Source organism: Marmota flaviventris, chromosome 6 (genome assembly GCF_047511675.1).
Source record: "Marmota flaviventris isolate mMarFla1 chromosome 6, mMarFla1.hap1, whole genome shotgun sequence".
Classification (NCBI taxonomy): Eukaryota; Metazoa; Chordata; class Mammalia; order Rodentia; family Sciuridae; genus Marmota; species Marmota flaviventris.
This window is the reverse complement of record NC_092503.1, coordinates 104,771,155-104,786,586: the sequence shown is the minus strand read 5'-3', so window position 1 is coordinate 104,786,586 and position 15,432 is coordinate 104,771,155. Positions and strand designations below refer to the sequence as shown.

The 15,432-nt window shown below is 35.1% G+C and overlaps 1 protein-coding gene across 1 annotated transcript in view; it reads right to left on the bottom strand.

Moving 5' to 3' along the window:
* Positions 1-8,427: 8,427 nt before the first annotated feature.
* Mmut (methylmalonyl-CoA mutase) overlaps positions 8,428-15,432 on the bottom strand; it is a 33,336-nt gene continuing 26,331 nt past the window's right edge. Inside the window, exons 12-13 of the mRNA XM_027938275.2 lie at positions 12,619-12,786; positions 8,428-8,751 (exon numbers count right to left, since the gene is read on the bottom strand). Of these exons, the coding sequence (XP_027794076.1) occupies positions 8,623-8,751; positions 12,619-12,786 (297 nt within the window). The 3' untranslated portion in view covers positions 8,428-8,622. The remainder of the gene's footprint in view (positions 8,752-12,618; positions 12,787-15,432) is intronic.

Here is a 15,432-nt window from a genome sequence, read left to right as displayed (position 1 = left end):
GAGAAAGCCCACATAGAATTGGTGGAAATGTTTTGAAAAAGAAATAAAACATCAGAGTGAGGTCTGTCTGTAAAAGGGTTTTCTTCTTTCTTATTGTCTAACTGGCATTATATTTAGTCACAGACTATTAGAACCAGATAGGAAAGTAAAAATTTGTTGGTGGTAAGTGAAACCCAAATTCTCTGTAAAGTGATACCACATTAATTATTCTAATAAACAAAATCTTGGACTGAAAAAATACATTTTAATAAATTTTGTTCTGAAAGCTTTATCTACTATATATTTGCAGGTCATTCACCAGATACTGGGCTACATGTTGAACGAGATAAGACTTTGTCTTGAGGGAGGTTACAGTCTCCTGATAAGGAAAAATTTACTAACCACTTATCATAGTAGAGCGTGGTGATTACTATGTTTGAAGTATACACAAGAAGGCAGTTCATTTGTGTCCAGTATTGTATGAACACACTTGAACTATGCCTTTCAGAAGCCAAGAGAACAAGGCAGGGAAGATCATGCTACAAAAGAGGGTCAGCTCCATTTCCCTACCCTTTTACTTTGGTTTTGGTTGGTGTAAGATGTAAGGAATAATAATAATTGAGACACGGAGACAAGGTGCAGAGGCAGGAAAAGAAGTGACTCCTTGTCCAAGCGGCCATGATTATTTTTACCAGTAGGTTACATTTGGTCATTAGGACCATAACTACATTATTGTTTAGAGTATCAGTAAAGTGGCTTATTTTGTAGTTGCATTTTACAGTTACAATGAAGGATGTTAGGAGCTTTGTGCAGCTCTCAAGAAAGTCCATTTTATAATAAAGTTACTGTTATGTGGACAGATTTAGGTTTAGTGAAACATTGTGGTTTTCTAAGAAGAGTCCCTATATTCCCAGGAGCTGTGTGCCTTAGATGATACAGCTTCCTTGTGAAGGACATCATTACAGCAGCAAGGCATCCCTTGTCTTTACACAGAAGTTTCCCAGCAGCCAGACATTCTGCATACAGAAAATTCCTAGCAGCCAGGCATTCTGTGCTTCTGCACAGAAACTTTCTAGCCACCAAGCATGCCACTATCGCGAAGTTTATCAGAGGTCTCAATCCCAAACACAGGAACCCCTACTGCAAGATTTAATGGTTGGCTTGCTATTATTATTCCTTTTGTAATGGAATGTTTTTACCATATCATTCTACATTGCGACTTTTTTTATTTTTTAGCAAGTTTCACAGCTAAGAGTTTGCCTTGAATCTCAAAGAAGACTTTGAACTTAGACCTTAGGAACAATGTTGGTACTAGACTATAGGAACTCTGAGAAATGGACTGAATGCATTTTGCATTGTGAAATAGACATTAGCCTTTTGGGGGCTGAGGGAAGAACATTATGGTTTGGATCTTAAATCCCCAAAAGCTCACATGCAAACGGCTTGGTTCCAGTACAAGCATTCAGAGGTGAGACCTTTGGCGGGTGACTGGATCATGAGGTCTCTGACCTCATAAATGGATTATGAGAATTCATATGGATTTATAAGTGCATGGTATTGGGAGGTGGTGGTAGAAACTTTAGGAGATGGAGCCCAGTTGGAAGAAAAAGGTCATTAGAGCTATAAGGAAAAATATATTTTGTTATTTTATCCCTGGTTCTCTTCCCTGTTCCTTCTTCTCTCTGCTTCCTGGACACCGTGAGGTAAACATCTTTGTTCCACCACATGCTCCCCATCATAATGGTCTGCCTTACTAGAAGCCTAAGCCAAGTGACTGTGGATTGAAACCTCTGAAACTATGAGACAAAATAAGTATTTCCTGCTTTGAGGTTATCTTTCTCATGTATTTCATCACAGTTATGGAAATCTGACTATCACGCCTCCTGAGGGCATTGGCTCCAGCACTCAGTTGGACCATGAGAAAGGGCTACAAGAAAAAAAAAAAAAAAAAAACAGCTTCTCACCTTGACTCAGAGCCCTTTCAGTCTGCCCTGGAGACTGAGAGTTCAGTTCTGTTTATCTGACATGGCAAACACTGCCAGCTTCATCTTCCAAATTCAGCAGTTTTCATACCTCCTTGCAAACAAAATGAAGTATACATAACACTGTTGGTTTTGGGGGGAAAAAGCAGAGTTTAAAAAGCTGTCTTACTATGGTGTTGAGTAAAGGAGATGTTTGTAAAAAAAAAAAAAAAAATGGGTCCATTCTATCCAACTGCTTTTGCTTACATGTTTGGGTTCCAATTAAGACAGCATTGGAAATTAGCCCTCCCATTATCTGGGAGCAGCCCCTTAACCCCACATATCAGTAGTCCTTGTCCCCTAAACTCTGTACTCAGCCCCAAACCCCTTGCTGATTCCTTTGGAAAATGTCAGTCACCATTGAGTAAGCTAGATAGGAGGGATGCTGATCAGAAATGCCCCTTTCAATATTATTCTAAGCACCACAATCCAAACTTCCACATGTCTATCAGCTTACACTTGTGAAGTGGACACATCCAACACTGGATACTGGCCTGCTTAGAGAAATTATGTTTTCCTTGAATAGTTATATGTTCAGGCTGCCCATTAGAATCACATGAAAACTTGTTCAAATTAACTTTCTCTTTTTACAACTTTGTGGTTTCTAAAAATTTTATGGAAAGCACATATATCCAAGAAAAATAAATCAGGGAAGAAGGTCCCTAGTTTTCCCAATGAGTGGACAGACCTCAGCAGACACTGGGAAATATTTCTAGCCTCCTTGAGCAGACTTCATAATATGTCACTCACCTTTACATAAACCCTGGTGATGACTTCCCTTTCTTGCTCTCTACATAATTCCTGTCTCTTCCTCAAACTTGGGTTCAACTTTCAGCCTTCTCTGTTTACACTGAAACATCCTCTAGCACTCAACTCTCTTCTTCAAACCAGGCTCACCTTCCCTCTTTACTATCTGGATGCAGTTCCATGGCCTGATCAGCCTTGTCCCAGGTTAGTTCAAGCCATTCTTGGTACTGACAATAAACAAGTTACCATTGAAAGAAACAAGTTATTTAAACCAAATAACAGAACAAGGAAATACAGCTTTCTTAATATATTACCTAAATCCCTTTTATATAAAGAAGACCTCCCTTCCCTCATAGACATGGTGCTGTATTAGACTCAACTGTAACTGGTCTCATGGGAGGTCCCTACTGCAACAGTTACCTTCACTATCTGTGCAGAGAATTTCAGTTTTCAGTGCACAAATTCATAGCAGGTAACACATCTCTGTAAGATGGGGATATCAAGAATTATTTTCCAAATTTGCAGACAACTGCAACTCACAGACCTGGCACTGAGTGCCTTACTCTCCCTGATTCAGAGCTTATTCACCTGTGAATAGTGATGATTATACCCATCCCCAGGAGTTGCTGTGTGGATTAACTGAGATAACATATGCAGCTTGCTGAGTAAAATGTCTGGAACAGGACCACATTCAACAAACACCAGCTCCTATGACTGTTAGGTCAGTGGGAAGCTCAAAGTCACATAGCTGGGAAGTGACAACACCAGGATTGGAATCCTGGCCTTTTCATGCCAAGTCTCGACTTTTTATACCTCATCCCCAACACTGGAAGAAAAACCTATAACAGATGACACCTATCAATGGGTAACATAGCAAAAAGACATAAGGACAGTGAACATTTTATAGTCAGAGGCAGAAATCATTTCAGGAAGATGAAAAGGCAAACGTGCATAGGTGCAGTCTGGACAAGAAACCATTCTGTCCCCTTGATATTCTTCACCATAATAATGGAATCCAGGATCTTCGACCCTAGGGAATATTATTTCTTTATAGCAACTTGACCTCATAAACTGGCAAAAAGAAGAGTTCAAAACTCTGTGGTAAAATGTTGAAGTTTCTTTATATAGAAGAGAATAACTGATTAATACACATGTGATCAATTCACACTTTGAAATGTTTTAATGTGCTGTGTGTTTTTATATCCCCAGCATATAATTCTTTCTAAGATAAACAGATGATACTCAACTAAAGGTTGGCCCTTATCAAAACTATAAAGTAGGAAAGTTTATCTTCCAAAGCACTCTACATTCCCTTCTTTCAAGTCCATTACCCTGGAAGCAAGGGTGGGGACCGTCATTCCGTGACCACCTTCAGGTGGTCAACTGTTGTGCCTAGTTTACATCAGTATCTGTTTCAATGCTCAGATACTGATATTATACATGTATATTAATTGCCCCATTTTTTCAGAGATGAGGAAATGCTCCCATAGTTTAAGTAACCTGTCTAAAGTAAAGGATGTGATCAATGATTATGCAGATTCCTCTACTTCATTGCCCATGTAGGGTTCTCCCCTGAACTGTGTTCCATCAACATTAGGTATTTCTTTTAGCTCTGCACTATGGGCTCATTCACACCAGGATATTAAAGACAAGACACTATTTGAATTGATCCTCTTCAAAGATGTCTGTATTCTAAAAGAGACAAGTAGACACAATCTTAACTCAAAACAAAGGCTCTGATAGTAGAATTTGAGACAAGTTGGCAGGACTTCAGAGTACTGAGACAACTTGACTTCTCCTAGCCAAACAGTTCCCCTATTGTTGCACAAATTTAAGATAACTGAAGCCTGAGAGGAAGCTACATAGCAAATCAGACCCAGTTGGAATCCAGGCCTTCCAGAACTTTCAGCTCAGTTCAGTTCTCTTCTTTGTTATCAGTCACAAATACTAAAACACAGAGAGAAAAGCATTCTAAGCCAAATAAGCATTATTTCAAAATTATTATCATTATTATTGCCACTAGTGGTAGTTCAAATAACTGAGTTAAGGTTTTCATTCTTGAAGACATGTAGAAACATCTCCTGCTATCAAGTTCATCTCCTCTTTGCCAAAGACAGCCCTAGATGATCTCAGGAAAGTAAGAACAGTAGAAGGTTAGCACCAGGAATGAAGAAGTTACCTTTGATAATTGAAGTGGCCATAGAAATCAAGTTCAATTTCTCTTCCCAATATCTTGTCAGTATATGAAAATAGCTATCATGTGTGACTCACTCCAGGCTTCCCTTTCTGGTTAAACCATCTTCAACCCTTTAAACAAAATTTCACTGCAGTAGTTCCTACAATCTTCATCAGCTTAACAACTTTCAACCAAACAGAGATTATTTTTTGTCCATAGATAGGTATAAAAATCTATACAAAATAAAATTTTCTGGTTATGGAAGTAATATGTTCATTGTGGAAATTTTGAAAAGTTGGGAAAACAATATTTAAGGACATAAATGACATAATACATGTCAGTTACTTAGAAAAAAAAAAGCCTGGTACACAGTAAAGCTCAATATGTATTAGCTCAATGATTCATTGTGGGATAGGGAGAGGGAGCATGGGAGGAATAGACAAACTCTAGCTAGGGCAGAGGGGTTAGAGGGGAAGGGAGGGGGCACCAGGTTATAAATGATAGTAGAATGTTATGATCATTATTATCCAAAGTACAAGTATGAAGATATGAATTGATGTGAATATACTTTGTATACAAGCAGAGATATGAAAAAATGTGCTCTATATGTGTAAAAAGAATTGTAATGCATTCTGCTGTCATATATAAATAAAATGTTTTTTAAAAAACACTCAATATGTGTTAGCTGTTACAAATTGAACACAATTATTTTTCTATCACTCAGAAAGAGTTATTGTTACTTTTCTGGATGCTTTCTTTAAGTTTTCACAGCCACATAGGATTCTGTTTACTAAGAGAAATTCTGTGGGCTGGGGATGTGGCTCAAGCAGTAACACGCTCATCTGGCATGCGTGCAGCCCGGGTTCGATCCTCAGCACGACATACAAACAAAGATGTTGTGTCTGCCAAAAACTAAAAAATAAATATTAAAAAATTCTCTCTCTCTCTTTAAAAAAAATAAATTCTGTATCATCTTGTATGGAGAATGGAGGATAATAAATGAGATAAAGAAGGAAGAGGGGTCCAAACCAGCCTCATCTGGATTATCATGGGAAGAGTGAAACATTACCAGCAAAGCAAATGATAATGTCAAAAAGAGAGAAAAAAAATTCACAGGATCTATGTTTCGAGTGGGGTCTGGGGAGCAGGAGTGAGGTTAATGGGTGAGTTAGTATTAAGGTGATGGAATATGAATAGAAGTTTTGTTTGTTAACTTTTACTGAGCAATTACCATGAGCCAGGATCCCTGTGAAGCACTTCATGTATGTTAATTCATTTAACCCTTAAAGCAACCCTATTAGGTAGGTACTATAAAGAAAATCCAAAGTATGGGAAGCCGCTAATGAACTGTGGGAGTGTCTAAATCATCTCTAAGCAGGAAGTGTGTCCTTCTGAAAAAGGGAAATCAGTGCAGCAACTGAAGGAGATTGATGGGGAGGAAGGAGACATAGAAAAAGAGAGGAAGAGTAGAATAAAATTGACCAAATTACGCTATGTACATATATGCATATACCACAGTGAATCTCACCTTTATATATATCTATAAAGCACTAATTAAAAAAAAACATGAATAAGTGAAAAGACCAGTAGAGGAGAGGAAGGAAAAAAGGGGGAGGAAGGTGGGGAGGAAAAAAGGAAAGTATTGGGGACTGAAGTATAATCCATGCTTATATGATTATGTCAAAATGAACTCAAATATTATGTATAACAATAATGCACTAATAAAAACATAAAAAAATGAAGGAACTTAAAAAAAAACATAATTAGCATCTATTAAAACTCACTTACTTGTAACATTGTTAGAAACATTTTGTTTGCCCTCTTTAAGTGACTTCATCTATTACAACTACATGTTCCATCCAAGTCCATTTACTCCTGAGCCAGTAGGGAAAAAAGAGTTCAACAAACAGTGGCTATGATCATAGCAGTCTTTAGAATAAAGAAAAAGTTGTCTCCAACCTGTGTAAGAATGTAATCTGTGTAATGATGACTATCAGTTATGACTATCTCCAAAAAAACCACTCATGTATTTATTAACCCTAGGTGATACAGGGTTATTAATGACATAACATGAGATATTGTGAGAATGGGGAAAGAGAAAGGTCACAACAATTCATTCTGTAGTGTACACACACACACACACACACACACACCCTTCTCCCAGCTAATCAATCAAACATGAATCTTAAAATGATGCTCAGAAGGAATTTTGTAGATGCAAGTAAAGTCCTTCCTGTGCTGACTTTAATCAAGAGATTAATTTGAGTGGGTCATTTGACTTTTATCAGATGATAAAAAGAGGGCAAGAACCTTTCCTGAACCCACACTGCAAACAGCAGATGGATTTACCTTTGCTCTCCCTTCCTGCCTACAGACAGCAAGCTTCAGCTTGTGCCCAGGATTCCAGCATGCTTCAGATCTTCCTTGTTTCCCTGCGAGTTTCAGGAAGCTCAGGCAGATTTCATATCTCCTAGCACACAACTGAACACATCAGAGAAACCAAATTATTCAATCAACTTACTGAGTAAACATGCATTTTTTATGAGAATTGATAAAATGGCATAGTGAGGATGTCACTGGACTTGAAGTATGATTGCTCATCTGTAAAAACGGAACAATAACCATGATTTAACACCTTTCTAATCACCAGGTTCTGAAAATTAAATAGTGTTACATAGTTTTTAATTTCCACAGAAATATAGCAATATTATAATACTTTCCAAAATACTGTTGAAATTGATTACAAAAATCTGCAGAAATTGATTACAAAACAATCACTGTTACTTTTCATCTTCACTTAATGTATAATGTTTCAACAACAAAAGATACCTTTCCTCCTTTAAAGAGTAAATCTTGTAATAGTGAACTACAGGTGTTTGGGGGTTATTTTTATTTTTTGCAATTTATCTTCAATGAGCAACTCTACACAGGTAGCATCATTAGGATCTGGAAAACTAATTTCTTTTTATATCATAGATCTACATTCACAGCTTACACTCCATTCTTGAGAAACCACATTAACCACCCAAGCACTTCATCATTTAAGAATGTTCACAAACATCCAATCTCTTGGGACTTAAGTCACGCACAGCAAAAACAAAGTCATAAGTTCATGTTAAGGGAGAAGGTAACCCACCTTAAAGAAATATTCTGTCATTTGTTCCCTCTTTCAACCAGGGTCTAATATAATACTCAAATTGAGGTGATTCTAGTAGAATTTGGCTAAGGATTATCATAATCTATTTTCCAACATAAATAGTCTCCACTAATTTTTCTAAGATAAATGTGATTAATTTATTAATATGTGGGTTTTATTTTCTTATACTCAAGTAATGTAATGATAAACTGAAGAAAAGGACTAGTCAGTTGTTTTCATAAGTTTAATTCTTAAAAATAAAAAGCTACTAGATTAATCAAAAGCATTTCTAAATAATATATCACTACGATTTACTAAAATAATATCTCTGATAAAGTAGTATTACATACAATACTTGAAGGACAATACTTTTTTAAAAATTAATTTTTTTAATTTTTAAAGTGAAATTGTACATACATACTTGTAGCATGACATCATGTTTATAAGTAAGATACTTTAACGCTTTCAAGGAAATTGGAATTAAATTGAAGACATGACTTTATTCTCTTCTTTGATCATAACTGAAAGAGTATTTTAGATAAAAGTTAAACAAGACCAAGATGTTACGCAGATTGTTGCTTCTTTTCCAAACATTTCTCAATATCATCAAGCACTTGAACGGCTGCCTTTGGAATTCGAGTTCCAGGACCAAATACATTGGAAACACCAACGTCATACAGAAATTCATAATCCTGTTGAAAGAATTTAATTAATAAAGAACGATTATTTACAATATGAAGGAAATAAAACAAAAAAATGACATGTTCCCTTTTTCTCTGTCCCCAGTGCCAAAAACTTTCTCAACTACTGCTGACATGTTGGGCTAAATAATTCTTTCTTGACTGGAGCTACTGCTAACAGCCAATAGCAACATCATCCAAACTCAACTCATGAAAAAAAAACAAAACACACTCTGCCTATGTACTGTTTGTGATCAGAAGTTGTATGGCTCCAACAAAGAACTTCTAAGCTTAAAACCATAATTTTCTCTCATCTAAATATTTATTATTTGGGTTAAATTTGTATATAGTTTTGAGTACCAAGACTGTTTATTTACTCCTAGGTATTTTGCAGCTAGTGAATGGTGGTAATTTGAACATGGTCTCAGGATGAAATCAGATTTTCCATAAATAAAGCTTTTCTATTTTGTTGCTTCAACTGTTTTTTAGTTTAATGACAGTCAAAGTCTGGGTGTAAAGATTCCCAGGGCACATATGCTGCCCCAGATTTAAGGCTGTTTTAATATTATAACATTTATAACCATGATGTCAAGTTATGCTTTAAGGCACTGATCCTTATTTTATATGCAGGATGGTCTAGCTTGAGCTTATTGTTGTAGCCCTCCTTTTTAACAGCACCCATTTCTACTCTTAAGTGATCAAAATTAGATAGTGAATTATGTGGTCCCCCAACTATTTTTCTGTCTTTATCGAATTAATATGAAATTCTTTTTTTTTTTTTTTGGGGGGGGGGGTGGGTACTGGAGATTGAACTCAGGGGCATTCAACCACTGAGCCACATCCCCAGCCCTATTTTGTATTTTATTTAGAGACAGGGTCTCAATGAGTTGCTTAGTACCTCACTGTTACTGAGGCTGGCTTTGAACTCGCAATCCTCCTTTCTCAGCCTCCTAGCTGCTGGGATTACAATGGGCGTGAGCCACCATGCCTGGAATAATATTCTTGTAATATTATGATTTTCCAATGGCTTTTAACACATTCTGTTCAACCTGTGTCCTTCAAGTCTGTGAATTTCTGAGATCAGAGGTCATGTCCAATTATCTTTGTATCTCTAGCACTTGAGCAGGTGGTATAGTTTTAAGAACTCATAAGAAAAAAGAATGAAACCTGTTTAATAACAATCATCTCCAAATTGGGGAGAGTCAAAAAATGGGTTATCTCCCTCTCTAGTTCATAACATTACTTCATGCCATTTGTCCTGACACCTGAATACTAGATTTGGAATGAAGTATTGAACTTGGAGAGACCCATGAAATGTTGCAACTGTAAGAGTTTCTAACTTACCAAAATCTTACATAAACCTTGTGAAATGTACCTTAATGAAGGAGCCAAATGGTAGCAACAAGCGAATTTAGATAAAGGGTATAGAGATGTTCTTTGTACCATTTTTATTTTTGCACCTTATCTGTTAGCTTTAAATTCTTTCTAAACAAATTTTTTTGCTTTGAAATACCCTCCACTTAGCTGGGACATGGGTTGTAAGTGAGCATGTTAGAATGCAAGTGAGCATCATGTGTTTGCTAAATTTGCCTAAAATACTTGTAGGCCACTACTCCCAAGATAGTTAGAAGATCTTGATTGTAGTAAACTACTAACAAGGAGAGGTCATATTTATTTAACTGCAAAAACTGGACACTCCACATTGACAGGGGATAACTGTTTGATCACCATAAATTAATAACCTTCTAATTTTAAAACTAAGTGATTTTAAACTTAATAATGGTACCATTTTATATATTCAATATGTTATATTTTGATAAGTGTTCTCCAAAGACCCATGTATTAAATCCAGTCCCTGGTACTGGTGGGAGACAGAGAAGCCTTTTAGGAGGAGGGGGCCTAGTGGAAGGTATTAGGTGGTGGTGGGGAGTGGGGGAATGTTTCTCTCCAAGATGTTTCTTCCTCTTTCTTTCATTTTACTGCCATGAGGGGAATGATTTCACTGCTCCATGTTCTCCCCAGCATGATGTTCAGCCTTGCCACAGACCTAAAACCAATAAAGCTAAGAGACTATGGACTGAAGCCTCCAAAATTTTGAGTCAAAATAAATCTTTTACTTTGCAAGTTGATTATCTCAGCTCTTTGTCACCATAATGGAAAAGTGACTAATATACTGTAAATATCTTATCTAAGAGCTTAATTATTATAGACTCCATAAATAAAAGCAAGATAAATAGAAATATAGAAATTGACCACGCAATATTCTTCTTTTATGTACGTGTACAAATATGCAACAAATCCCACTAAATGTATAATTATAATGCATAAGTAAAAATAAAAAAGAAAATTTAATTATTGTCTTCTATGTAAAAAACAATAGATGGAATTGTTCCATAAGTAGATAGCAATAAAGAATAAAAGCCCTTAGCTGGGCATGGTAGCACATGCCTATAATCCCAGCACTTTCACAGGCTAAGGAGGGAGGATCATTTGAGCCTACAAGTTTGAGACCAGTCTGGGCAACACAGTGAGAACTTGATTCAATAAAATAAGAAAAAGGAAAAAGAAAAAAAAATGAATAATAGCACTTTATTTTCCCAAAAAGTATATTAGATTTATGAAAATAACAGGCAGGTGTGTTAATAGTTTTGTACTGACTATAACACCTTAAGAAATTTATTGTTAAAAATAAAATAAATAATATGTTTTTTCCTCCCTAGTCCCACATTATCACATACTCCACAACCTCATATATATATATGTACTTCTCATTTCATAAGTAGTATATGAATTCACTATTCTAAATTCTAAGTTGTAATGGAGGAAGAAAAATTGAAGAGCAGAAAACAAAGCCACATTCCACTGATAAAATTCTGCTTATAGTGGTGGGGCCTTTGTAGCATCTATAAATCATTTATTTAGAATAGCCTCATACAATGTTTTTCTAACTTAATATTTTTTCCATTCTCAGTAACAAAGGAAAACCTGGCATAATCAGAAATTTGATTGAAAATAGAAGTTTTTTCTATCTTTTTAAAAAAAAAACATTTATTTTTTAGGTGTAGGTGGACAAAACATCTTAACTAATTATTTTAACCAATCAGAAATGTAATATGTGAAAGATGTCCTCCTACCCCATTAAAAATTAATTGATATACCTGATCATTACTTAACATCCATTTCTTCTTCCCTAAGGGGTCCCATTATTTTTTTTTTTTCCAAGTATCTAGTTCCTTCGCTATTCAGCCTATAATTTCCAGGACAAGCTGATTCCATATTTCTGTAGTAGGATCTTTTTGGCTCCAAGAAAACAGTACTTCAATCAAATCAGCTTAAATAATAAAAGAGATTTACAAGACAACATATTGAGATAGCTCTGAGGGAAGGCAACAATTAGGGTAGGAATATGGAGGAAATGGACAAAGTAGCTTTTCCACAATAGAAGCAAGTTAGCTACAGAACTCGCTCCATTAGGAAGAAATCCAAACTATGTCTCTGACTAGGGTTTGATATGTTCACCATGTATTTACCCTTCTTCTCCATTCCAGTGGTGATATTTGATTACTTTCATCAGCTCTTTCTCTATCACTGTTTATCAAATATGAAGCAGATATATGTCTATCCTAAATTATTGGTTTGCAAGGACATAGTTCTCTCACAGAATCTTTGTAAACTGTTGAATCACACACAAGGAGTTAAAAATATAGCTCAAAGAGAAAATAACATTACTCACTTTTTGGTCTTTGTAGAATTTACTTAGTGAAATTACCAGTAAATAATTTGGCTCTAAATCTACAAGAAATTTATCTTTAAAGCTACAAATAAGCTATCATTACTGAGGACTCTGATCATAGTACTAGAAAAATACACCAAAGATACCTGTGGTGGAATCACCCCTCCACACATGACAAGGATATCTGGCCGTCCAAGAGCATTAAGTTCTTTGATGAGTTCAGGAACTAGGGTTTTGTGACCAGCAGCCAGTGTGCTCACACCCACAGCATGTACATCTGCATCTACAGCCTGCTGGGCCACTTCACGAGGAGTCTAAACAATCAGAAAGTAAAGAGACAAGTCATCATTTATTCCTAGGCAATGACTAGAAAAAAAAACCTGTTGTAAAGGTGTTATGCTACTTAAGTCAATAAGTCAACATTCCAAGATTTCTATCATTAAAAATAGTAAAATGACTATCGCTTCATATTTCATCATTCTCAAGTTACAAATACTGCTAAAGCTATTTAGGCAATAAACATCAATTCTGTATTTCCTTCTAGCATTAGAATTGATTAATTTTATCAAGTTATGCCAAAATACTGTTGCCCCCCAAAATCTTCAAGATAAAAAAGCTATAGCTCTCATTATAACTTTCATAACTGATCATTACTTAACATCCATTTCTTCTTCCCTAAGGGGTCCCATTATTTATATATATATATATATATATATATATATATATATATATATATATATATATATATGTACATCTTTTTTTAATCTTTATTTTGTTTATTTTTATGTGATGCTGAGGATCAAACTCGGTGCCTCACATATGCTAGGCGACTGTTCTACCACTCAGCCCCAGCCCCAGCCCCTCATTATAACTTTTTAAAAGTATATAGGTGGTCTTAATTACCAATATTTATTGGGTTGCTATGCAACATAAGACAATATCTTGTGGCATCTATAAAGAAGTTAAAAACCAAACCAAAATGCTTTGTAAAAACAGGAACTTTGACCATTGAATGGGAAACAGTAACATTAGCAAGAGAAAAGACAGGAAACTCCAGACTTTTTTCTCCCATTGAGACACCAAATTAACAGTACTATATTGAATAATATAACACTTTTAGAAATTAAAGAAAAGGCTACAACACCTGGGTAAGTGCATAATGAAGAGAAGGGATGACATCAACAAGGGTTTGTTTTTTGTGTCAATTAACTGTATTTAACCATTTTGGCATATGGGATTACAAAGATGGTTTTAAGTATTCAATTATGAATTGAGTTGCCCAAGCTCAGATCTTTCTCAGTACTAATCAGTTGATGACACTGCTTTGTTAATTCACATGTATTTAAATCATTTCATGTAAAAGGTAACTACAACTCTCACATTGGAAATGTACACATTTGGAAATTCACAAATTACTGTACAATTATGGGACAAAAATATTCATCAGTGAATTTTCTGAGTTTGGCAAGATTTTTAGCCTCATAATTTTAGTGTAAAAACAAAAGATTCTAAACTCTCAGGTAATAGAGACACATGAGAGGACATTCCTAGGTAAATCACACAGCATGTAGGTAAAAAACTTGAGTCTGAGAAATATTAACAAGCAAAATTAAAACTTCTTTATTTTTCTTTTTGGTACTAGGGATTAAACCCCAGCGATGCTCTACCACTGAACTACACCACCAACCCCCTTTATTATTATTATTATTATTATTATTATTATTATTATTATTATTATTTTGAAACAGGGTCTCGCTATGTTACCCAACCTGGTCTCAAACTTGCAATCCTCCTGCCTCACCCTTCTGAATCACTGGGATTACAGGCATGCCTAGAGTGAAATTATAATTCTTAAAAGAAAATGTACACATTCTTGCTATTCATTTCTTATAGGTATGAAATTTAATTAAGCATGATTACCATTGATATCATCCATATTACCAAAATACATTAGGTTAAAGTTCTATTTAAATAAATACAGTTCCATGCTTTCTGCTTATGTATATTAAACTGCATTTACATTTCCAGAAATTTAGATTTTTAATTCAAATAAAATATTGATTAAATCAGTCATCAGTGAACTATAGGTGACATATATGTTATATATGTTATGTTACCAAAATTTGTGATGTTAAAAGGCAAATTATGTTTTTATATATTAGAATAAAGAAAGAGTAAAAATGAAGTTTCTTCAAAATTTTCCTTTATATGTCAATAGCTGGCAACACCTGTTTTACAAATATTTTAATCTTATGGAAAAATATTTCCCCAAATGTAACTGCTAACTATTGAAAGTCTATTGTACTTGCTCAGTATTTAAAATAAATAAAAACCAAAGCAAAAGAGTAGGAAAATGTAAAGTTTAATCAAATAAAGCAAATATGTTTTAATTGAAAAAATCAGAATGGAAAAGAATTCAACTTTAAGAACAAACAAAAACAACTTATTTGAGGTCCTTAACAAAAATCTGCATTGAATATATAAGATTAAACACATTTACATATTTATATAACAATACACTATAAGGATATATCTCTAGAAGTTTGGGCTAGTTCTTTACAGTTACAATTTCCTCTAGATTCTTGAGAGTGAAATTTAAGAATTCAAACAGAGAAAACTCTTCTTATGGGAGCTCATTCAAAGGCTGGGCCTCCTCAGGAAGGTTTACTTCTTTTAAATATTTATTTTTTAGTTGTAGTTGGACACCATACCTTTATTTTGTTTATTTGTTTTTATGTGGTGCTGAGGATCCATCCCAGGGCCTCACACGTGCTAGGTGAGCACTCTACCGCTGAGCCACAACCCCAGCCCAGGTTTACTTCTTTACTGAAGAAAATGTAAGGACTATTCTTCAGTCCTCAACTTAGATTACCTCACTGCAGTATGTAATAATGCTATATCCTTCCTCCTGAAACTGTTCTTTCTTAGTTTTTATTCCACTACTCATTCCATTTCCTTTC